Source organism: Solea solea, chromosome 18 (genome assembly GCF_958295425.1).
Source record: "Solea solea chromosome 18, fSolSol10.1, whole genome shotgun sequence".
Taxonomy (NCBI): Eukaryota; Metazoa; Chordata; class Actinopteri; order Pleuronectiformes; family Soleidae; genus Solea; species Solea solea.
The window spans coordinates 8,631,263-8,654,373 of record NC_081151.1 but is presented as its reverse complement, the minus strand read 5'-3'; the positions used below and the strand labels follow the sequence as shown (position 1 = coordinate 8,654,373).

The 23,111-nt window shown below is 39.4% G+C and overlaps 2 protein-coding genes across 3 annotated transcripts in view; both read right to left on the bottom strand.

Moving 5' to 3' along the window:
- The window catches only part of aqr (aquarius intron-binding spliceosomal factor), a 43,176-nt gene extending 24,081 nt beyond the window's left edge, over positions 1 to 19,095 (bottom strand). The window contains exons 1-22 of one of the 2 annotated variants that reach the window (XM_058615276.1): positions 18,975 to 19,095; positions 18,427 to 18,532; positions 18,022 to 18,078; positions 17,817 to 17,857; positions 17,695 to 17,730; positions 17,446 to 17,566; positions 17,219 to 17,359; positions 16,396 to 16,464; positions 16,127 to 16,227; positions 15,951 to 16,027; positions 14,976 to 15,040; positions 12,952 to 13,068; positions 10,872 to 10,985; positions 10,584 to 10,687; positions 8,185 to 8,287; positions 6,031 to 6,151; positions 5,043 to 5,184; positions 4,015 to 4,193; positions 3,024 to 3,191; positions 1,563 to 1,732; positions 703 to 944; positions 400 to 549 (exon numbers count right to left, since the gene is read on the bottom strand). In XM_058615276.1, coding sequence (XP_058471259.1) covers positions 400 to 549; positions 703 to 944; positions 1,563 to 1,732; positions 3,024 to 3,191; positions 4,015 to 4,193; positions 5,043 to 5,184; positions 6,031 to 6,151; positions 8,185 to 8,287; positions 10,584 to 10,687; positions 10,872 to 10,985; positions 12,952 to 13,068; positions 14,976 to 15,040; positions 15,951 to 16,027; positions 16,127 to 16,227; positions 16,396 to 16,464; positions 17,219 to 17,359; positions 17,446 to 17,566; positions 17,695 to 17,730; positions 17,817 to 17,857; positions 18,022 to 18,078; positions 18,427 to 18,501 — 2,393 coding nt within the window. In that variant the 5' untranslated portion in view covers positions 18,502 to 18,532; positions 18,975 to 19,095. The remainder of the gene's footprint in view (positions 1 to 399; positions 550 to 702; positions 945 to 1,562; positions 1,733 to 3,023; positions 3,192 to 4,014; positions 4,194 to 5,042; positions 5,185 to 6,030; positions 6,152 to 8,184; positions 8,288 to 10,583; positions 10,688 to 10,871; positions 10,986 to 12,951; positions 13,069 to 14,975; positions 15,041 to 15,950; positions 16,028 to 16,126; positions 16,228 to 16,395; positions 16,465 to 17,218; positions 17,360 to 17,445; positions 17,567 to 17,694; positions 17,731 to 17,816; positions 17,858 to 18,021; positions 18,079 to 18,426; positions 18,533 to 18,974) is intronic. The other variant, XM_058615275.1, reaches the window with a different exon arrangement.
- Positions 19,096 to 19,403: 308 nt separating this feature from the next.
- Positions 19,404 to 23,093, bottom strand: LOC131444332 (zinc finger protein 770-like). Its single transcript, XM_058614543.1, has 2 exons — positions 22,964 to 23,093; positions 19,404 to 22,675 (listed from the first exon to the last, which is right to left on the bottom strand). Exon 2 carries the CDS (start codon positions 22,638 to 22,640, stop codon positions 19,536 to 19,538), a length of 3,105 nt encoding a protein of 1,034 aa, XP_058470526.1. The 5' UTR covers positions 22,641 to 22,675; positions 22,964 to 23,093; the 3' UTR covers positions 19,404 to 19,535.
- Between the last annotated feature and the right edge of the window lie 18 nt (positions 23,094 to 23,111).

The following is a 23,111-nucleotide window of genomic DNA, read 5'->3' as shown; positions in this document are numbered from 1 at the left end:
GTCAAAATTTGAATATCAAAGCATAACCTAGAAATCCTAAACCATCGCCAGATGAGACTTAAATCTTGATGAAGCCATTACGCTGTAGTGCTCTAATGAGTACAGGAATATGAAAGCATCTTTCTGTTCTCCTTTAATGGCATACAATCCATCTATTCATGTAGAGTCACCACAGAGACAAAAGACAAATAAGTCAAACTAGCTGGACCCAGAATAGGGTAGTACCTATTGCATTCTGACTCTTTGCTGTTCCAACCAAACCAAGACAAAAATTGTGTCAAAAATCATTTGAATGTTCAGCTTGCTTTTAGAGAGAAGTAATAGTATAAAATAAAAACAGAACAACTTCTCAACTATAATCTTGTTATGAAGGCCTGAACCTTCGCGTTGACCTCTCACCTTTTGGGCTGGTTGTAGGGATATGGCCCACGGTTGGGAGTGACATAGGGCTCGACGATCAAGGTTGTGTCTTCCTCTTTGTTTTCCACTTCTTCATCTGCTTTTCTCTTCTTCCCTTTGTCTATTTTGTTTGAGACGGGAAACTTGATTCTGGAAACCATGTAAAACAAAACACAACATGCAGTATTATAGCATTAATTGTACCTAGTATGTAAATTATATGACAAATAGTTAAAAAAAATAATACTCAACTTAACACTTGAGCAACGTAAATCAAACATTCATTTAATCTTTGACTCTCACCTGAAAGGAGGGACTTGAAGGTCAGGATTGTCCTCAGTGACTTTTATGGTGCAGCCGGGGAAACATGAATGCAAGTGGTCCAAGGACAGAAAGGTGTCATTGAAGTCCAATGCAGATATCTGATTGGGCATTTTTGAGTAGTGGGCACTGCCTGGGTCACCATAGCCAAGGATAATGTCGTGGAGCCAGTCAGGCACGACGCACTCTGTGTTCATCAGGTGTCTGATGGTCTCTAGCACTGCCTGAAACAAAAATAAATATATAATGGTTATAAAACCAGTAAAAGTAAGAACTTGTAGGAAAGGCATGTCAAACAACAATCAACAAACAAGAGATGGTTTATCAGGATAAGAATATTTTGTGGTAGGCTGACTGGATGGCAGGTAATTATATTCTAATGAGTGGCAAACTGTCAAACACCCTGTGCATAAAACAGTGTAGAAAACAATTTTTGTTTTGTCTGTGTCATACATCAAAGAGGGAGAAAAACACCTCTTGATTACCCATTACTTCCAGTTTTTCATATCCATGAAAGAAGTGATCACTTCAAAAAAAACATCTTAACCTGCGCTGGCTGTGAACGACAGAAATGGGTGTGCAGAATTAGAAAAAGGAGATTTGACAAAGCTGTAATGAGAGGCTCTCGAATAAGAGGAAGGATCCACACATTAGTATGATGAACTTCCATGAGCTGCCCTGGCCCTAACCTTGCAGCTACAATTCCAGTGAGAGTATAATATGTGCGATACATCACTCAGTAGTGGTGTTGGTGGGACCAGAGCTCAAGGTCTGAAGATAAAGCACTCAAATATGTTGCAGAGTGAGGGGTGACCTGTGTGCTTCAGAATGTAGTACAAAACCTTGAAATTATTCTCCTTGGGTTTTCGTCTCATGATGATGTTGAAAGTCTCGTAGGGGTCTTCAGTGCCACTCTGAATACTGCTGGTCATGTCCTGCTGATATTGGTTTGGGTCTAGCCAAACCCGGAATGTTCTGGCATCTCCTCGCAGCTTAGGCTTTGGTTCAGGTCCTGAAACAGAGTGGTGAAGAAAGCAGGGGGCGTAATCATTAGTGTAATCTGTAGCTTATTCTCAGAGGTAAAAATATGATTTACATTCTATTTTTTCATTAAAAAAATACATCTCCCTGTGCAAGAGCACAACCTCTCAGTAACGAGGGTTACATGAAAGACTTTAAGCTTAAAACTCTAATTGGGAGTCTGTGCAATGAAGCTAGTGTAGCTATCACAGATGTCTAAATAGATTATTGTGTGAAGCTGCAGGACACAGAGCAGGACAATAAAACATGATGCATATGTTCATTCATGTATATGTATGCGTCATTGTATTGACCTCAAATTCATGAAAGATGATATTATATCATTCATGATCAAAAGAAATAGAGACAAGTGCTTGGTTACTGGTGTACCATCAGCCACTCGTTAGCTAGAGTACCACTTATCCTTGTTGAGGATCTGAAAGTTTAACCAAGCCGACACCAGCAATGCATGTTTTTTCCTGACAGGATGCCTATTAAAAATCTCTAACCTCTGCATATTTAATCCAAACAGATGAGAGGGGATAGGGGAAAGGGTGCTTCAGTACACAGATACATAAAAGGGGGAAAAAGATAATACAGAATAGCAGTACTGCGGGCCACGGTAAATCAACCAATCAGAGGTATTGCACTAGGACGCGGGAAAGAACACACATGGTAAATAAAGCCCAGGACACACTACTCTGATAGTGGGCAGTCGATAACCATCCATATACAAATCAACAAACAAAAGAATATGTTGGAACATATTCTTGCTGAAAATAAGTCATGTGGTTCATGTTTTTATTTTATGACAAATATATTTTGCAGAACAAGCCCATTCATCTATTCATTGTGCTCTTACAGAGAAAAGTCTTGAGTCTGTTAAGTCCAATATATAAAGTGGGGGCGAGACCCAAAGCTCTCAGGTGCTCTTCTTGACCTCGGGTTAATGGAATGTGAACAGGTCAGGTCTCCCTGTGATTGTCACCATGACAACACCAGCATGAACCTGTCCTGAGGACCAGTCAGTGGTTAATCATGTATAGGAGGTGACGGGAGGATGGATGTCATGTGTCACTAGTGTGCATGTGTGTGTTTGTATTTGTTACCCTCTTAGGACCCTTTCTGGCAAAACCAGGTCTTAATTAGGTCTTAATTAGGCAGATACTCTTCCTGTGGTTAGGTTAAGGTGATAGTTGGGCATGAACTGGTTATGGTTAAGTTTATAGGGATAATGCTTTGTTTAGGCTGTGTATGAGTGTGTGTGTATAATATGAGCATACCTTCTTCAATGACACGTCCTTTGTCATCCAGCATGCCCTGCACCTCACAGCCCCTCACATACGCCAGCCCTGTCTGATCAACAAAAGACTGGCGGCGGTCAAAGCGTGTGCCATAGAGCATCATTGGTCGCACTGTGACCAGAAAGCAAACATCATGCTTCCGCAGACCTACAGGGACAGAAAGCATACAATTAAAAGGGATTTGGAGACATGGGGAGGATAAAGGTGAGGCAGAGAATGAATTTAAAAGAGAAAAGGACACAAGAACAGAAAAGGGTGAGTGTCAGTAAAACAGAGCAGTAGTTCATGTGGAGGATTTTAATGGGGCAAGAGAAACTGCTCTGTCAGCATTTGCCTGATCTTTCATACATAAGGATCTAGGTATATGATAGATAGAGCTAGTAGATGGAAGAAGGTAATAATTTGACAGATTAAAAAGAAAGACATATACATCAAACATAAAAAGTGGATATAAAAAAAAATAGAAGACATCAAATTGGTATAGCTGACTTTTTTTTTTAAAAGCATTACCATTAAAGATCAAAGGCATGTGAACATGTCCATATCTTTCTCTTGAGAGTTTAAGATCATTGTGCACTTATGTTAAGTGAAGTGATTCAATGTCGTTCTAAACCAGTAACATTATGTATAGTGTCTGTATGCAACATAAAAATGCGTTTCATTTACATTGGAAGTTGAAACTGGGACTAACATTACCATGGACCTGACCGCATTCCAGTTGATAAGTCAAAAAACATGAATGCAAACTTGAAAAATGTAACAGTACTATATGTATGAATGACTTATAAAACAAAGAAGATTTAGGCTGACTTTCCAAGTCGGAAAATTTGACCTAAGGAGGCATTCCATTTGAAACTTCTGAGTTCCTACTCAATGGAATGCCCCCATTCTGACTTCTGACAGCAACAAAAACACATCAAATGCGTATGAATGGTAAGTATACCGAAATGACAGACAGACAGACAATTACCTTCCCACTCATGCTTGATATGATCTTGTACATTGAGGTTGACAGTGACATCAGCTCGAACGCGAGCAGGCCAACTTTCTCCAATATTGGGCTTGGCAACTTCCACGATGGAAAAAGTGGTGATAGGCTGAGCCATCCTGGCCCAGCCTCCAAACACCACTCCACCATACTCTGATTGCCTAGTGTATAGAGAACGACACAACACGATGTTAGACAAGCACTATGGTCTGTTGGCAAGAATGACAGGTGGATCAGGTGGATTTACTGCAGCATAAGGCACTAACTGCTTACTTATTTACTTCAGTGTGAACAACACTGGGAACAAGACTAATTAATTTGATCTATTTAGGCAAGAAAAAATAAGATATCATTGTCAGTGTGTGCAACAATCTCATTTGAAACTCAATCCCTATGTAGAATATAAAAAGAAATTTCATTCTTATAACTGCACATGACCTTTTATTACATTTTCTTTGGGTACATCACCCTGGAGATTCACTGCACCTTCTGAACCTATAAATATAGTACCGATGAATCTAGACTCTTCTGATGTAATGAAAGAACATATAATCACAAATTTGCATTCAACAGTATGACCCTATGACAGGGGTCACCAACCTTTTTGAGACCGAGAGCTACCTGAAGAGTAGAGAATAATATGGAGGGCTACCATATTAACATTTTATGCAATTTACCATTTAAATGATGAATATTATGCATTCAATTGCATACACATTAATTCCAGTGCTTACTCCTAATGATTATCACAGTTTTTATAAACAATATCAGGACATTTTACTCAGTGATCATTTGGATACATGCAAGTGAGGTGAAGTGAAATGAGCCCACGGGCACCTCGTTGGCTGCTCGCGGGCTACCAAGTGCCCGCGGGCACCATGTTGGTGACCACTGCCCTATGACATCAACAAATAGAATCATCTTCCAACAACTTCGACCTTTTAAAGTCCAAGAAATTTGATTTCTGGATCAATTGCACAGACATTTTTGCAGAAATACGGACATCTCACCATGGTTTCATACGCCAAATGACATCTTCTATGTCCTGTCTGATCTCATAAGTGGACTCGAGACGAAAGAGGTTAAAGTTCCTCAGCAGGTAGTCATGGAGAGTCAGGAACTGGAGATTCAGTTTAGGTAGTGCCAGGCAACCTGGGAAGAAAAACATGAATGGGCACACAGTGTATATTATAATATTATATTATAAGAGTGTATATTAAATTAAGATGAGTAATTACACTTCTTTGTCTTCCGGACTCTCAGTTTAGAGGTCTCCACAGGGAATCATCTGCCTCCACCTTGCACTATCCCTTATGTCTTCTTTCGTTAAAACCAACCGTCCTCATTTCCTCCTTCACAACATCCTTAAACCCTCTCTGTGGTCCTCCTCTTTTCCTCCGGCCTGTCTTCAACATCCTTTGTCCAATATAATCACTATCCCTCCTCTGCACATGACGTAACCATCTCAACCTTGAATCTCTTACTTTACTTCCAAACCGTTCAACCTGAGCTGTCCCTTAAATATGTTCATTCCTAATCCTGTCCATCGTGGTCACTTCCAACAACAATCTCAGTATCTTTGGCTAGGCCTTCTGTCTTTTAGACAGTGCCACTGTATAATTGAATAATTACACAATATATGAGTAATTACACACAAACCTATAATACTTTCTGTTCTTTACTTTTTATATTTATATTAATACGTATATGTACAAACATATGAATGGTCAGTTTTATGTAACTTCGGTTCTTGAATCATCAAGACTATGCAATCTTCTGAAGGTGTCCTTGCCTGCTAAAGAGGATTCCCTGAGTAAGAGGTGCCAGTTAACTCCCTTGAGTGCCCTTAGGATAAGAGATAACACAAGATGTGGGTGTGCACTTGTGACGATGTGGGACTGGCAGGACACTGAAGATAGAATTTGGTCTCAACTCACTCAGAGAAACAAACACAGACGTGCAAACACAGTTACATTTAACACGTGCAAATGCACTTACCTTCGCCTGAGTAGTACTCTGTCGGGACAATGTTCTCATCCCAGATTATCTTCTCTGTTGGATAAAGGGGCATCTGGTTAAGCTGCTCAATCTGAGAGATTCTGCGCTCATGCCGCGACACCTATGTGTGTGTGTGGCAGAAAAGAGAGGGGGGCAAAGACACAGAGTGAAATTGGGTTAATGAACAAATGCTCCTCTGCAATTGGGCCTCACTGTTAAAGATAATTATCTTCTCTCTTTGTAGAAGACTGACCACTGAATAGGAGAAACAGGTTGTATCATATAACATACTAATGAAGCCAATTACAACTTGCATTACCCTTAATTTAGCCCCTCTGCTTTACACCTCGGTTGAAGAAAATGTATGCTTCAAAACTGGCATAAATGTAAATGGTGATACTGCATATTCTGGTATACCAGCAGCTCACAATGGGTCCTAATGTGCTTACGCATGGAAGGCCTGAAAAGATGAACAGATATTTGGTGAAAAGTAACAGAATCTCACCAGGAATTATCTGTAAACACATTCTGTTCAATCACAATTACATTTTATGAATTTAGCAAATACAGGTGTAATTCTGTAGCTACGATGCTCAGTTAAACATAATTTGGATATTCTTCATGTGGATATTCATTTTAAATAGTTTCGTAGAACACTGCTAATAAGATAAAGAATTATTATTCTGTTGTGCGGGTATCTTTCTATTTTATTGCATTAGTCTGTGACTCTAGCACCGGCATTGTATCTGTGCCCTTCTGGTAAAAGTCACATTACATTAATTATTTACTTTGTCAAGGAGAATGATATCTGCTGCTGAATACAAACCAGCTCATCTGAAACACCAGAGGAAATAAAAAGCCTAAATGAGCCAAACACTAGCACTGGTGTAAAAGCAGTGCTACCTCATCCACCTTAAGCACATTTATGACTGTTTGCAGCATGCATGATTTGTGTAATCATGAGGCACAGTTCTGGTTCTGTGGCCCGTTCCTGTTTAACCCACCTGGTCAGGGATATTGGTTGTTGGGGTAACCTGAGGCCCACACAAATGAGACCCTGGCTTTGTCCTTTACAGCAATCCAATCACATAATTATGAATCAGTTATTCTGCACTGGGTTCTCAAAAAGGACCAGGGGAGGTCTGAGAGGGTAATTATGAATAACTGCAGGAGAGCCTTGAATAGCCCACTATGATGAAGAGGTCTACAACACATGCAAGAGTGTGTGTTTGGGAGACTGATAACAAGAGGACTGAGGACAAGGGTCCAATAGATTCTGGAGGGGTTTAAAAAAAAAAAAAATTGGAAATTAAATAAACAATAGATGGGAAACCAGAGAGCTTAACCAGTGAATAAGAAAGGTAATAAATATATAAATAAACAGGCTTTTTATCTCATCAGCACTGTCTCCAACTCACCCTAGGTCACACAAATGCTCACATAAAGCAGTAATTGGATTAGAGGGCAAATTCAAGAGACGCAGTGGAGAGGCAATCCTATATGTATTCTAAGGTCAAGTTATTTAATTAACGATTATATAAAGTAAGAAATACAAAACCTATTATGTTGCAGACTGCTGCTGACTGGCCAGTTACTGGAAAATATCTGTTCGCCAACATTGTTTAAAAAGGGGTGCACCAAAAACAATTATACATCTTTTATATTGCTTGTTGACAAGCAAACTGTACACGAGGTATTACTTCATTCCCTTGAAACAATCTCTTTACAGTCTGTTCTTGAAGGGCTGAGGCATTAAACATTGGTTGAGATACATATTCTCATATATATGAGTATATATATCTATATGCAGGGCCTTTTTGACCACACACCAGTCACAGCCACTCATACTGTCGGCACAGTGGCCAGGAGCAATTTTGGGTTATGTCTTTATCAGGGACACATCAGCATGAAGACCAGAGGAGCCAGGGATCAAACCCCAACCTTACAGATGGAAGATGACCTGCTCTACTCACCGAGACACAGCTACTGTATAACTGCATTATATAACTGACGATATGAGCTACTCCTTTGAGAGGCTACTGGTTTACATGGTGCATTTGACATTTTTAAACACAACAGACTAAAAACAAAGACACAAATTTGTCATGATCGCTTAAAAACTCAAATGTACAAAACAATAAAAATGCCACTAACCAACAGCTCAAGGAGAACCTCCCTCTCATAGGTGGTGTTTTGCCCTTCAGACAGCTCTGGCAGCAGACACAGGTACGAAGCCACCTGGTGGAGCATATTGGGGCTGGACAGAAAGATGAAATGAACATGTTGTGTGTAAGCAAGAAAAGTACCATGTGCAAATGATATAAATCAGGAAATACTCCAGAGTAGGGATGACAATCACACAAACAACTTACTACTGAACAAAGAACATGATTCAACAACTCTACTTGAACCTGTGAGAAAAATCTTGTAAATGGTGGCAGCTGTTGATGCAGAGCCCAATGAAATTATTTATGCTTGTTATCATGATGGCACAAAGACTTGCAATCCAGCACTGTTAGCGTGTGTGAAAAGAGGTTGAGGTGCACTGATGCGACAGGATTATGTAAATCAAAGCCCATCTTTCTTTTGAACGTCTGAGGTGTGGCTCTCTGCATACAGACCTGTGTTAATGAGGCTGACACACTGTGACACAGGCAGGGTCTGGTACATTGCAAGGGACAGGGACTGGACACATTGTGACAGGCCTGCACAGCGGCACGTGGCACTGACCGACTATATCAGTGTATCTGCACGCATTTTGCTTGTTGTGATGCCATGCTTGGCCAATGGGATAGCATTTCTGCCAATGCTGCAGTTTGGTGGCTCACTGGATGACCTGGCATAGGTCATGTGGACATTCCTTCCCTTAGCAACAAAATAACAGCAGCACAACAACTCCTCACGCTGGGTAATAAAGATGACTGGACCAGGTCATGACTGACAGCTGAGCCACAGGCAGGGCAATTTAAAGATGTGAACTTAATAGTAACTGGTCATCAGTTATTTATTTCTATAACCGGACCCTTGTTTAGATTTTAGCCAAGTCATTAAACGTAAAATGTGGTAGTTATGTGTGTATTTTCATCACTTTAGCAGAGAGACTTGAATACATGCAACAAACACGTGACAACATGAAAAACCTCATGAGGCCTCTTTTTGACATTAAAAAAAAAAGAAAAATAGTAATTTTTTGAAATTATATTTTCAGCATATTTCATTTTCTTGGTCAGATAATATCCTCATGCTTAAATAACTAATTAACAGAATGAAAAACACACATCTTACCAAAAGTTTCTACATTTCACAACGTGATGAATAATGTTCATCCGGTGCATAGGTGCATAATTTTGGTCTGAAATGACACTCAGTATGTTTTTTTGCAACTAGAAGATGCCTCCATGTGTGCATGTTTGTATGTAAAAGAATAGGTTTGTATATATGTGTGGACAGGCTGTGTTTGTGTGTTTGGGGGACTTAGCAGATAAATTCAGCATTGCTGGTGACTGGGAGCTAAGCCCATGGGTATTGCAGCTGGAATAAACTGGTATTAGTATTAGATGTTTGGATGAAAAGGGCCTTGATAATTCTGATTGGCATATTGTGAGTTACCCAGGAGCTTCTTTGGTGACAGTTGTGGAGCAGGGAACAATGCATTTCCGACTATATTCAAAACCCTAATTCTGGGAAAAGGAGCAGAGCTTTCAGAAAAGGATGAAATGTTTGAGCTAAAGTCTGCACCTGATTCAGCTCAGTTCGGCTCATACCCCTCTGCCTGACTTAAAGTAACTTGGTGTGCAGTTTAAGCATTTATAATCCACAACACAAGTTAAAAAGAGGTGAGGGTGATAGAAACATGAACTGCTAAGAGGAAATTTGTGTTGTTCCAACATGGCATCTCGGAGCAATTATGACAAATATACATGACATAACACTTCTGCACTAATAAAGACATAATGAGTCAGTCAGTCAAGTGCCTCAAAGAGTCAAAATGTCATGGCTTTAAGACCTTTGAAAGAGCTTGTGTCAGTAATTAAAAAAATAATGATATCGAAAGCCAAGAAAGGCGAGAAAATAAGCAATCAGAAATCACCAATAAATGAACGTCTTTTATCCTAGGAAAACCACACACTGGTTTAGTGGATAAAAGCGAGGGTGGTCCTTTTTGGCTCTTTAGCAAGCTAATATTATCTGACAAACAAAGCTGTTCAAAGAGTTTCTTCTCAAGCCACTGCAAATCGATTAAAGTAATGAGGCGTGCCTCTCTCTCTCTGGCTGGTACCAGCTGCCTGTTTAAGGGCTCACTTGCTGCCATTTAGCAAGGAAGTCAAGCAACAAAGGGTACTGCTGATGCTGTACTGCAATATAGGACCAATAAGGGTATAGTCACTGGATACATGTCACTGAGACTTCAGTCATCAGTCTTTTTGTACTCATTCTGTATCCAAGGCCGTTTTATTCGTAAAAATTAATTGTACGGTTAAACACTCCAAATCATGCATAACCTCCCAACATAATCTCCATTCACAATATTCATTTTAGATGTTATCATTTACCTGAGCTGCCCAAAGAATTTGGTCAGGGATTCCCGAGTGTCTACTGAAGCTACATTTGACAGAGCAAAGTCTTGCAACTCTGGAAAGTGAGCAAAGGCTGCCCTCTGCAAGACAGAAGCAAAGAGCAAAACACTGATGTCACAATAATATTACTTATATTAACAGACCAGGACATGAAATGTTAATATGATGCAACACACGAGAATAATGTAATTCTTTTGAAGTCGATTAAAAAAAAAAAAAAACATCATCAGACAGTAACTTCTGTTGCCTTTTTCACATCTTTACCTGCAGGGAGATGATTTTGTCATAGTGCAGGGAAGTCATCTCTTTCTGTGTAAGGGCATTTCCTGTCTGGTCATTGATCTCAAAGCCTGTGTAGAACTTCAGCATGTCCAACAACTATGAAGATGAAACAATAGCATTATAGCATTATAACAACACTTCCATCACTTCCATCCTTTTAAATGAGAACGGGGGCGAGTGTGATCTCAAGGTGCATGTAGGGATGCAACGAATATACATTATTGTCTAAGGAAAAACCCACAGTTTTACAACGACAACCAGGATTCGCACACCTTGGTTGACATCAAGCACTTTTAAAGGTCTTTCCAGGACCAATTCACTCAAATTCAAGGACCGAATGTGCTTAACATTACTCGCTTATTGTTCTGCATGGAATCTAACGTCACTTATGACTAGACCTAGTCAACGTACATCAAGCAACGAATGTAGCTGACGTCGTAACAAACAAGGGTATACCAGCGACGGGAGACATTTACCTTATTTCAACTTAACTTCCTTAAAATTCAAGCACTTTCAATGACCCATGTCTATTTAGGGCGAGTTTCAAAAACTTATTTTTGAAATTCACTTTTATTTTGAAATTCACCAACTTTCATGGTTTTCAAGGACCTGTGGCTGTGTTTGATACACTACTGTACCAGCTCTGTGTTTCATTAAATAATTTGAGCCACCAGTTATCTCCAAGGTGTGGGCAAGGTAATGCAGGTGGGCCACAAGAGGTCAATACAAACTAAGAATAAATGTTTATGGGCAATTTAATGATGAACACTTTTAAATGTAGGTACTATTGTTTAACAATATCTTCAATTTCTAGGCAGGCTGAGTTTTGTTGCATACCAGCACTTCCTACAAGCTGTCACGTGGGGACCACATGTTACTTAAAAGAATGAACACATCTGCATTTTATTGGTTGAGGCACTCAGCTGTTGGAGACAGAGATGAATTCTGCAGTAGCAGTGCAGGTGTAGTCTGGCGTCTTGTCAATAGTTTGCTCTTTAGACTGGACTTTGAGGAAATTGCTGCTACAGCTCACACATCAGGGGGATTTAATTGATGAACTTGGTGAAAATTGCAGATGGGCAGTTTGAAAGCACTGTCTGTGTGCGATCTGTAGAATCAATCTAGGTAACAATAAAGTTACACCTATTTTTTAATTACAGACTGTTAACTGTCATGGGTGTCACTCTTTCAAACTGATAGTTGTTACTGACTTGAACAGTTTTGTGGCACAATGACGCAAGAGAATACATGACAAATAATGTCTTCTACATATTTTTAATGACCTTGATCGGTCTTAGGTTTGCCATTAATTAAAATTAAAGTAAATAATAATGAAACTGTAAAAACAGTATTGTTTCCTTGGTGGATTCTACAGATCACACATAGAAGCAATTTCAAACTCCATAGTTTTTTTAGCTGCACAGTAACAGACTGAGCGAGCAGCAGCAGCAGTTTCAAAAGAGCAGATTGTGATTAAACACCTTGCTACAGCTGTGCCAGTTAAGTCACCTGCACTGGTGCAACTGAAGCAGCTCCACTATGCACCTCCTGTCTCAGCAGCCATGCGGCAATTTACAAAACGCAGATGGGCTAATTTATTTATAATGGAATCCCAATGTTGAACACAATACTTTTGAAATCATTAGAAATACATAATATGACCGGAAGTGTTTGATCCTTGTGCATTAATCGCAGTTGTCATTTAAGGTGTTGGTGGCCCACACACAATTTTTAGACTTTGAAATGGGATGCAGCATTTTTAGCTTGGGAATGGCTTGTTTAGACAGTGTGGCTATGTAGTTATTTAATTTTGAGTGGCAAAAAGCATAAATGGTACTACTACTATGCTGGAGTGTGGGCCATAGTTCTGCATAACTGATCTTGGAGTTGCACCATACTGGCATTCAACCTGCAGTCTGACAGTTGCATCTGCAGTAATTAACCAGAAACACTCACTGTAGCTGAGCTAAACAATGGTAAATAGTGAAATGAGTTGCATCCCTAGGTGCATGTGCATGCAAAGACTATAAATGCATACATTCTTTGTGTGTGTGTATTCTACCTGGCAGAAGAGGTGTCCCTCCTTCTCTCTCTGGGTGAGGCTGGACAGATGGCATCTTACCACCAAATGAGAGTCATCCATCACTGTATTAAACCAACGTCTGGTGGGAAGCAGGGCCTAGAATTACAGAAAATGTATGCTTAGACTACAGTCTTACAGCTGTGGTTAACAGAACGACAACAATATGCAACAATGCATTTCATATAAAGGAGGGAAAGGTAAAAAGAAAAAAAGCTGTAAAACAAAACAAAATAACTGAGGATGATACAAAGTCCAAAGACCAATTTCATTTTGAACTAAATTTAGATGACGCCTCTCATCAAGGAAAAATGGATGTGGTATCATATAAACCGACACCTCTCTCAGGGAGTCAAAATAATCAATTCATCCAACAACAACCACAGTTCCCAGAATCTGGACCATGATTATCTATAAATCCTATTGATCAATAATCTTTTCTTGTCTTGAGGTTGCTTAAAAACACATGACAGAGAGGAAAACAACACAGTGAACTGACAGTCAGATGTGAAGAAAACAGGAATAAAACTAGCTCAGCGACGAATTGTTACTTGATGTAGTGCAGAAAACATGACATGAAGGCAAAAGCATTGAAAATCTGTCAAAATGAGATGACAAATGCGCTTTGGTTGAAAGGCAGAGAGCCCAAGTGAGAATGTGAGTGGTGTACACAGCAAAAAAGGAGTCTATTACATTGTAAAGCCTATAAGAGAATAAGTGCTCTGAGGAAAAAAAGAAATTGAGCATCAAATACTGAACCCCCCCCCCAAAAAATCCATTATTCATTTAATTGGTAACGACTCTTCAAAAAGGCAGCAACTGCAGTCATACCTAAACGCTGAAAGAACAGATACCTTTATACACCACAGCCATCTTTGATCTTAGCACAGTTGTGACAGCCAGTAGAGAAGAGGCATAAAAAAAAGAGGATATTTTTCCCCAGCATTCATTTTCAGGTGGTCATTAGAGAGAGGAAGTATGGATTTCAGGCAACTGAGGCTTTGTAAAAGGATAGTGCTAAGGGACAGGAGATGTCTCTGGAGACGGTCAGCTTGCCGACCACTAGCTGCTGCCAGGAACACCAAGGCTGGCCTGTCAGCAGACAGCCAGATGAAATCTATTTGGCTTGCTTGCTCGTAGCGGCAGAATTGCAAAGGCAGCATCAATGTTTTGCGACATCGTGCCTTCATTTCAGATAGCCAACTACATGAAAAGTGTGCCTATTGATTATTATTTCTTTTGAATGAAGCAATTTAGAGGTTACCGGTGTTTACCAATCCATGGCCCACAGAATCACAAGTCTTACACTGAATCTCAGACATGAAAACAGATCCAAGTGAATATGGTCAGAGGAGCTGCAAGTATTATTAAATATATGCAAATCTAGTTAACACCGGTCTTAAACACCAGCATTACCAACGCTGCATTTTACCTAAAAACATTTAGGACAGCAGATTTGTAGTCAACAGCCAGTAAGACATTTGATAGTGAATTAAGCATATAAGAAATAGTGAGCCTACAGTTCCTTTAAACATAAAGACGTTTCTCTCAGATCTTAACATTTCATCAAGCGGACACTGCACCTCACTCTACACCTTAAACCACATGTCAAAAGCCAGGCTGTTGGGCTGAAAATAACCTCTCTTGCTCTGATCAAAGACTCCTGTTTCAAATCCTGCATAGCTTTGCAGACAGCAATGACAGTGACGCATTGGGTGGAGCTGAGACTGGACATTCATCCACTGCCTGTTGACCTGAGTAAGCTATAAACATGAAGGACAAAAGGCAAATGAGCTCTGCAGAATCAGATGTCCACACCACTTCGTTCATCAAGATAATACGATTAAGCATTTACACCGCAAACCTCGACTCCTCTAATGCACACATACAGTGACAGTTTAGGTGTGCATCATATCTTAATGTTACCATTACGAGTAAGAGAAGGTTAAAAGGACACAAAAACATATTTATTTAGTAAGATTATGGAATTGTAGGTGATGGCTTACCTCTAAGTCAATCATGAGTTCAATGAATCGCTCACAATAATGTACTTTGTCCATGGATACAGGCCCTATGGAAAAGGAACAAAGACCACAGAGGTGAGCACTTCACTTTACATCAGAGAATTCATGTTGTCAAAGACAGATACAATCTGACAGACATGTAGACATAACGATATGAACATGTGATGCTAAAAAAAGATATAGAGCGGAGCCATGTAGCAGTAGAAGGGAGGTTGTGTAGTTATCACCAAGGACATGAGGGACGCAAACGCATGTGGACAACACCCACCATGTTGTCATGCTGAGTGCGTGAGCCTCACGATGAGATACTGCAATGCCAGCACAGCAGCATGCTGGGACCTCAGCCCTCATTAAGCATGTCGGTGTGCGTGTGCTGGTGCGTATGCATTTAAAGTAGATACATGCAGCAAGTATCAGAGTGATGAGACTCCCGCTGGGGTTTAGATCATAATCTAGATTGTCGGTTTTGAATTCTACCTAAACACACAGATGCACATATTCTGTTTTTAGCATTCAGGTGGGGGGTCTCTGTGTCAGTCTAGATTACAATATAGTAGTCAGTGCCGGTGGCTCCATGGCAGCTGGACCACATGCTCCTTCGGTGGCTGCACAACTTAGAAGGAGGGAGAGATGGAACAGAAATTGTGATGAAAGAGGTAATATTGTGTTTCACACTGCTACCGCGGCCCTGAGTTGAAGAGATGTGCTCTCTCTAAGCTCTAAGCTTTAAAGCCTAAGCACATTTATCATGCTGGGAATGGTAACAAGAGAACTTGCAAGGACATCTTTGCAGTAACTCAGGATAGTAAATTTTAATCAGAATTATGAAGAGGAATTCAAAACCATGGATGTATTTTTTCTTATTAAAATACAACCCAGATATTGTTGCTAACAACGTTCCATGTTAAGTCATTGGATACAATAACACAGAGATCCTGAGGGAAATAAGAGCTTTACCTGATGGTGGAATTGAGGCAAGAACACCAAGGAATTTTTTAATGAGAGCCGAGAGAAAGGTCCTTTCTTTTGTTGCCCTGAGAAAGACACAAAACATAAAAAAAAAAATCAGAGACTGCTTAGAAATATGATTTCCTAAAATGTATAAATCTGAACAGCAAGGGGACAAAAATTACTGCTCAGCTGCATCAGCATCCATTTTTTCAAACTTCTTCTTTATTAGATTCCAGAATTTCTGCAGCTTTGGAACTTTCTTCAGCTCATGTTGAAGTCTGGACTGAAAACAAAATCAGTATTCGAAATTAATTTAAAGATCTCCCTCACACCAAGAAAGCAATTATTACCATTGACATAATAAAACATCGTCATCATACATGATACATCATCATACATGCCAATAATCAACAGCAAAAAACTGAATAAAGCTAATAGGTTGGCATCTTACTGGTAAGAGGCACAGCCACATGGGTAGAGAGATGAGCTGCTGCACCTGCTCTCTGATCAAATCTACCTCCTGGGAGAGAGAACAAGAGAGGGGGAGAGGAGTGAGGAGGGAGATATCAAAATGTACTACCTATGACAGATTTTTTATTACACTTCATCCTATAATAAAAGCCTGCAACTAAAATATTTAGATGCCTTTATATGATACAATCAAAGTGCAGCAGGCTATCACAGCAGATTTCAAAGTGAAACATCTGCAGAGCTTCCCTGTGGTTTAAATGCAGCTATGGAGGATACAGATGGGTGCAAGTTGAAACAAATTAAACTGACTAGTCTAGGACTGCCACCTAGTGGACATTAGAAACAACAAACACTTCCATGCCCGAATAACAATGTGCAATACTGTTAACAGACAAAAAACACCGATTATTGAAATGATCATTCTAATACCCTAGATTTATAATTAAATACGTAATAACAGTTATCTGTCCTAACTAAAATGGAACCCAATCACAACCCAGATTTACATGAACAAGTAAATATATAAAAATGAAAGAAATTCATCTGGTGTGGTTTATATTACAAAGGTTATATATATATATTACACCTATATAAACTACCTACACCATATTATTTTAAATCATTTAGATGTGATGTTAAGAATATAAGATGCAGACTTTCAGTAATCGTTGTACTTGCTGCACGTACATGAACATGCTCATTTATCCTGCTTACAATGGAAAAATGCCCAACAGAAATGCCAAAATGTAATAATTCACCATTAGGTTAGTCCAAACATTAGATATCAGCACAGTGGTGCTTACCAGACTGTTGAAGCAGTGGTCCAGAAAGACCAGCAGCACAGTTTGTTCCTTCAGGGTGAGGCCAGCTTCCTCACCTGCCAAAACAGCTTCCATCACACACTTGAAAAAGAAAGGGAAGTGGCTGGGTTCCTTCTTGAACACCTGATATATACAAAAGAAAAAAGATGGTGTTTAACATGACATGACAATTTGTCTAATCCTAAATAAGTAATTGATTTTTTTTGTACCTCCCAAGCTGGGACATTCTCTCTGAACTTCTCATTGACAATGCAACAAATGGACATGAGGAAAGCGTTGCTGGATCCCTCTGGAGTGTAGTTCACCCACAGGTAGTTCTCAAGGTACTGGCTGAAAGGATAAGATGGATTGCAAATAAATGACAAATACATATCCATTCACCAAATGCTGCTTTCTCTCCTTTTATTTTAGTGGCTACTTAGTAAGTAGAGCAAATTTAAGAAAGAGAGATATTTCACCTGAACTCAAGCAGCATGATTTTTCTGATGGAAAATCTGAAAACACACAAGAAAGACAAAAACTGTAAATTTGATTTTTAAAAGGCACTCAAAGCTAAAAATGTAATTTGGCATTTACTTACTTGGCCTCGAGAATTTCATTTTTATAAACATCTTCCATCACCTAAACAAACAGACATATGGAGTTTAGGCAAACAAATTAATCTGTTTAACTTGGGTTCTTTGATTGGTAAACTATTAGAAATTATGAGTAAACAAAATATGTCCACTTCCTACAAAAATGATACACATTGACATCTTTAAGATATTGCAATGAAAATACCTCACCTTGGGGTCAAATGGTAGTTTATTCTTTGCATGGGGAGCCCAGTATTTATTGGCCAACTGAAACAATAATACAACATTAAACAAGTGTTACAGGATAGTGTACATTTGGAAAACATTCATGTATAAATGCAAGTAACTTCTGTCTGTCTTTCTAGGGTAATTTCACAGGCTTCAAACTTGGCAGGTGAATTGCTCCAATGTATGTGGATAAGATATGCAAGAGATACTGGCAAAAATGTTTTAACATGTACTGCACTAGTGAAGGTCTAATAACAACCATGTAGTATCTCCTAAAAAATGTACAGTTCAGATTCTCTTTAGCGACTAATGTCACAGCACTTGAAAAGACATGGAAGAGTTATTTCAACACTCATGGGTGTAGTGTGCATGTAAAGTGTAGATTACCTGAGTGACATAATCTGCGTTGATCTGCGACACAGAAGGGGCTGCAGCCTTTTTAGCGGGGGTTTCTTTCTCCATGGTAGACCTTCCACAGCAGCTACAATGGCAACTGTAAGGTAAATAGCAGAAATAGAACATGTCGTTTGAGAGCGGCTACATTTATCCAACATAACGAAAGGCAATAACTATCAAGGTGGCTATTTCACTTTTAAAAAAGCCAGGCTTTAAAAACAGTGCACAACTACGTTCAACGCCGGGTTTGTTGAGGTTTAAGTTAGATAGCTGCCGTAAGACGTTTACTTGAATAAGAAACATTAAGTGAGTATATTTATGAGCAAGACTGTAAAGACTTATAGTGTTTTATCAACCAAACAAAATAATAAAATAGCCCTACGTAATAACAGTTAACAATGTCAGGTGGTGAGCTAAGCTAATAGGCTCTTGACACTATGATACAGGTCAGTCCAGTAGTTTTGTTGATATCAGTACAGACATTGTTCCACAGCGAACACAACAATGTGATATTATTGTTGTATAATAAACTCACTAACCTTTATTTGCTTTACAGCAAAAGAGAAGCGTTTGTGAACTGCTCGATACGCATGTACACAACTAAAACGCGCTGTTTGCGAACAACTTCCTCAATGGGTCCGTCTCAAACATCGTCCCCAGGCACATAGCGCACGTCTTCTGTTCCGCTCTCGTTATACAATTCGTCGCATAAAAACGTTTTGGGGAAAATGTATACTGACTTTATAGAACATTGGACTCCTACAAAGTACAAAAACTTTTAAAAAATGTTTCTATGAAAGTTGTTTTAATGAACAGCCAGAATAAAATGTACAAGATTTACAACAAAATACCAAATTAAATGTTCAAAAAAAATAACATTTGGTTGAAATAAGAAAAATACTGATTACGTTTGAAATCACATCAAGTAATACCACACATTTTACATATAAAACAAATAACATGTTGTGATTATCATAAACACCATTTTATAACAAAAATCCTGATCATACACAACAGTGTATACATTTGATTATTGATGAGTCCATCTGTGTTTTCTGGTGTGTGATGTCTGGGTAAAGGTTTTGCCACAAATGTCACATCTAAAATGGCCTCTGGCGTGTGTGGACATTGTAATGCCTGTTAAGTTTAGAAGGAGACACAAAATGTTTGAAGCAAATGTCACACTGATACTTCAGGGCAGAAGTTGTCAATTTAGGAGCTGCACAAAGATGTTTCTTGAGATCCTGTTCGCTCGTTAAGTTTACAGCGCACTTGCCGCATTCAAACACTGTTGATGGTTCGCACCAGTAAGCTCTGAGTACCTTGTTCTTGTCTAAAACAGCTGTGGTGTTTTTATGACATGGTATTTCTACATTATGCATATTACCCTTTTGTTGATATAACATAGCTGCACCTGAAATAGCTTGATTTTGGATTAGATTATTCATCTCACGGTCAAACTCTGAGGGAAATGAATTACTACAATGGTCTGTAGCCTGATTGTAACCAATTGTAGTCTCATTTAAAGACCCTGATTCAATATCCTCTTTAAACCCTACTGACAGCCATGTAGTGTCTATTGCCTCTGTGATACAAGAGACATCTCCAACACGAGAATAACATGACTCCATCTGCTGTCCCACTGCTCTCACACTGAAATCTGTATTATCAGTGAGATTGTCGATGCATTTATTCCGGAGGTGGGTGACATTTTTTATTACTCTGTGAGTTTGATGCGAGGTCCTGCTTTCCTGTCTGCACCTGTGCTCATGAACTTTCAGATGACAACGCTGTGTAAAGGTTTTGCCACACCGAGCACATTTAAACGGCCTTAACCCAGAGTGAGTAACCAAGTGCCTTGAGAGTTTGTATGAAGAAGGAAAGTTCTTACAGCATATTCCACACGTGTGAAGTTTCTTTGTTTTACTTTTCGAGTTTGTCTTCGGGCTGTTCGTCTTTCCTCTTTTACTCACAACACTGTTAAATACTGAACTCATAGCGGAAGTATTTGCAGACTGCTGTGGGGTTGGGACACTAACAGTGATCCTTGGGTAAAGTTGCTGCTGACAACTTGTTTTAAGTTTCTTGATGTTCACCTGTCGATTGACTGGTTTTGACAGTTTCCTGTTACAGCGTGTCCTTTTATGTCTTTTCAGATGTGAAGTTTGCCCAAAAGCTCTACCACACTTAGGACACGGAAACGGCTTCAAGCCTGTGTGCACCAACTCATGCCTTTGTAATTTAGAAGCACTCTGGAAACACTTAAAACAGTGGAAGCACTTGTGTCGTACATTGCCAGGATATTGCATTGATTCAGACATCTGGGTGCTTTTTACGTTAACCTTGGAAACCTTTCTGAAGTGTAATGTCTCATTTTTGTTGAAGGTATGTGGGAAGATTTTGTTCCTTGATTCTCTTTCGCCATTATTCTGAGCAACTATAGAAGAGATCTGATCGATTTGTACTGCAGTACATGTCTCAATTTCCTTTTTTGGCACTAACATTTTGTTGTTTGGGACATCTGCTGCAACCCTTTCGTCAAGCCCACCTGTGCGTGAGGGCGGACGATTGATATACAACGATCGCTGTTTCTGATATCTAGACCAGAGGTGCGTGCGAGAATGGACCCTCAAGTGTGTTTTCTGTTGAAATCTCTTTCCACATATCTCACAGTGGAATGGCCTCTGTCCAGTGTGAGTCAGTATGTGCCTCTGAAGTTTTGATCCCGATGGAAAACACTTTGAACACATATAGCACTGATGTGAGGTATTAATCTGATTACTGGTGGTGGTGCTGCAGCCTTTCCTCCGGCGTTTTGTTGCTAAAGCATCCTGAGAAGAGGAGTCATCCCAAAGTTCTCTCCATGATTCTGGTTCAACAAAGATGCTAGAGTCAGTCCGATCTGCATGACTACCTTCAGCTACACGTCTCTTTGCTTCAGAATCACAGATTTCCACATCATTACTGTTAGTCATAGACCTGGTTTGCACAGAGCGTCCCAATTCTTTACAGTTCTGATGAATTTTACAATGACGTATTAAATTCACTTCTAACCTAAAAGATTTGTTGCAGCTCATACACTGAAAGGGTTTCATATCTTTTTTTGTGAACTCCTGTTCACCTGACCTACCACAAACATCCTGACCGTTACTGCTTGTAATTAATGGTTGTTCTGGTTTTACAACCACATCCAACTTGATGTCAGACTTATTGAGGTCATTCACAGAATTTCCACTTGTTTTACATTGTAACTTGAGTTCCACTGATGAGTTCAGATGACTTGAAGGGTCTTGAAGTGATAACCGAGTCTGCAAATTGGAGTTTTTTTGGTTATGTCTACTTTCTGCATTGACCCCAGAAAGTGGACATCCATTTTCTAAATGAGATTTCAAGTGTACCTTTTGCGTAAAGGTTTTCCGGCAAACTGTACATGAGTAGGGTTTCTGTCCCGTATGGGTCAGGAAATGTCTTTGCAATTTGGATGGTGAACAAAAGGTTTTAAAACATGTACTACACTGGTGTCTCTGAGCTAATTTGGTTTTATATGAGCTTCTCAAGTTTTGTGGCTGCAAGCACTTTTTCAAATTCATCTTCAATTTAGAAGTCTGGCCCCTCTCTATTGACTTGGATTTGTTATGAATTGGTGAATGAATCCAAAGCTGAAGAGATGAACTAAATGACTTCAGGCAGACTTTGCATGTGAATCCTTTGCGGCTGCTGCAGATAGATGCATCCATGTTTGCAGAATCACCTTGATCTTGATGTACTGGGTCCATATCACATGAGATGCTGCTCTGGGTGACCAAACCATCATTTACATGTGCCACATGTGTTCTTCTATTTCCAGTCTCTGACAAAGGAATACATGACTTGTGAGTTACAGTTCCTCTTTTCCATTCTGGCTGGGAGAACGCAGTAGAGAACACAGTTGATGGCATTGTAGAACAGTTGCCAATGACTCCTGCAGCTGGTTTTTCCCAGTTTGGTTTCTTCTGGTCATTGGCCAAATTGCCCCCCGGTTGACTGACTCCTGGAATCTGTGAATCGTGGACATTCAGCAAGTGTGTTTTTAAATGCACAGTTTGTGTGAAGGCTTTTCCACAGACTTTACACATGTAGGGCTTCCGGCCAGTATGGACAACCTGATGTCTCCTAAGTTTATATGGCGATGGGAAAGACTTTTGACAAACTGCACACCGATGCATCCTGACGTCACCGTGGATGATCCTTTTTGCTTGACCTATGACAAAACATATGGTATAAAACTTGAAAGCAAGGCAGTGAAAGTGGGACATTTTTACAACAATTAAAATACTCTTACTTAATACAATATTCAATTAAAGCCAGTATGTTATAAAGTTATAAATCTAAATAAATAAAGATTAGAAAATCTAAACAACCCAAGTAATTGCAAACAATTGAAGTGCCTGCTAACCGCCATTGTTAGCAGAAAAAAAAGTAATTTTAGAACAAGTTACGGTACAAAAATAACAAAAAAAAATAAAGAAGAAATGTCGAAACCACCTACCTCACTAGCTACCTAAGCTTGTGTGGTATGTGTCAAAGACACCTACTATAACACTACAAGTATCCGTTATTTATGGACAATTTGTGTTTCGTATTGTCTTAGCTTTCATGCTAACGGTGCAGCAATATCTGACGTCATACCGGGAAAT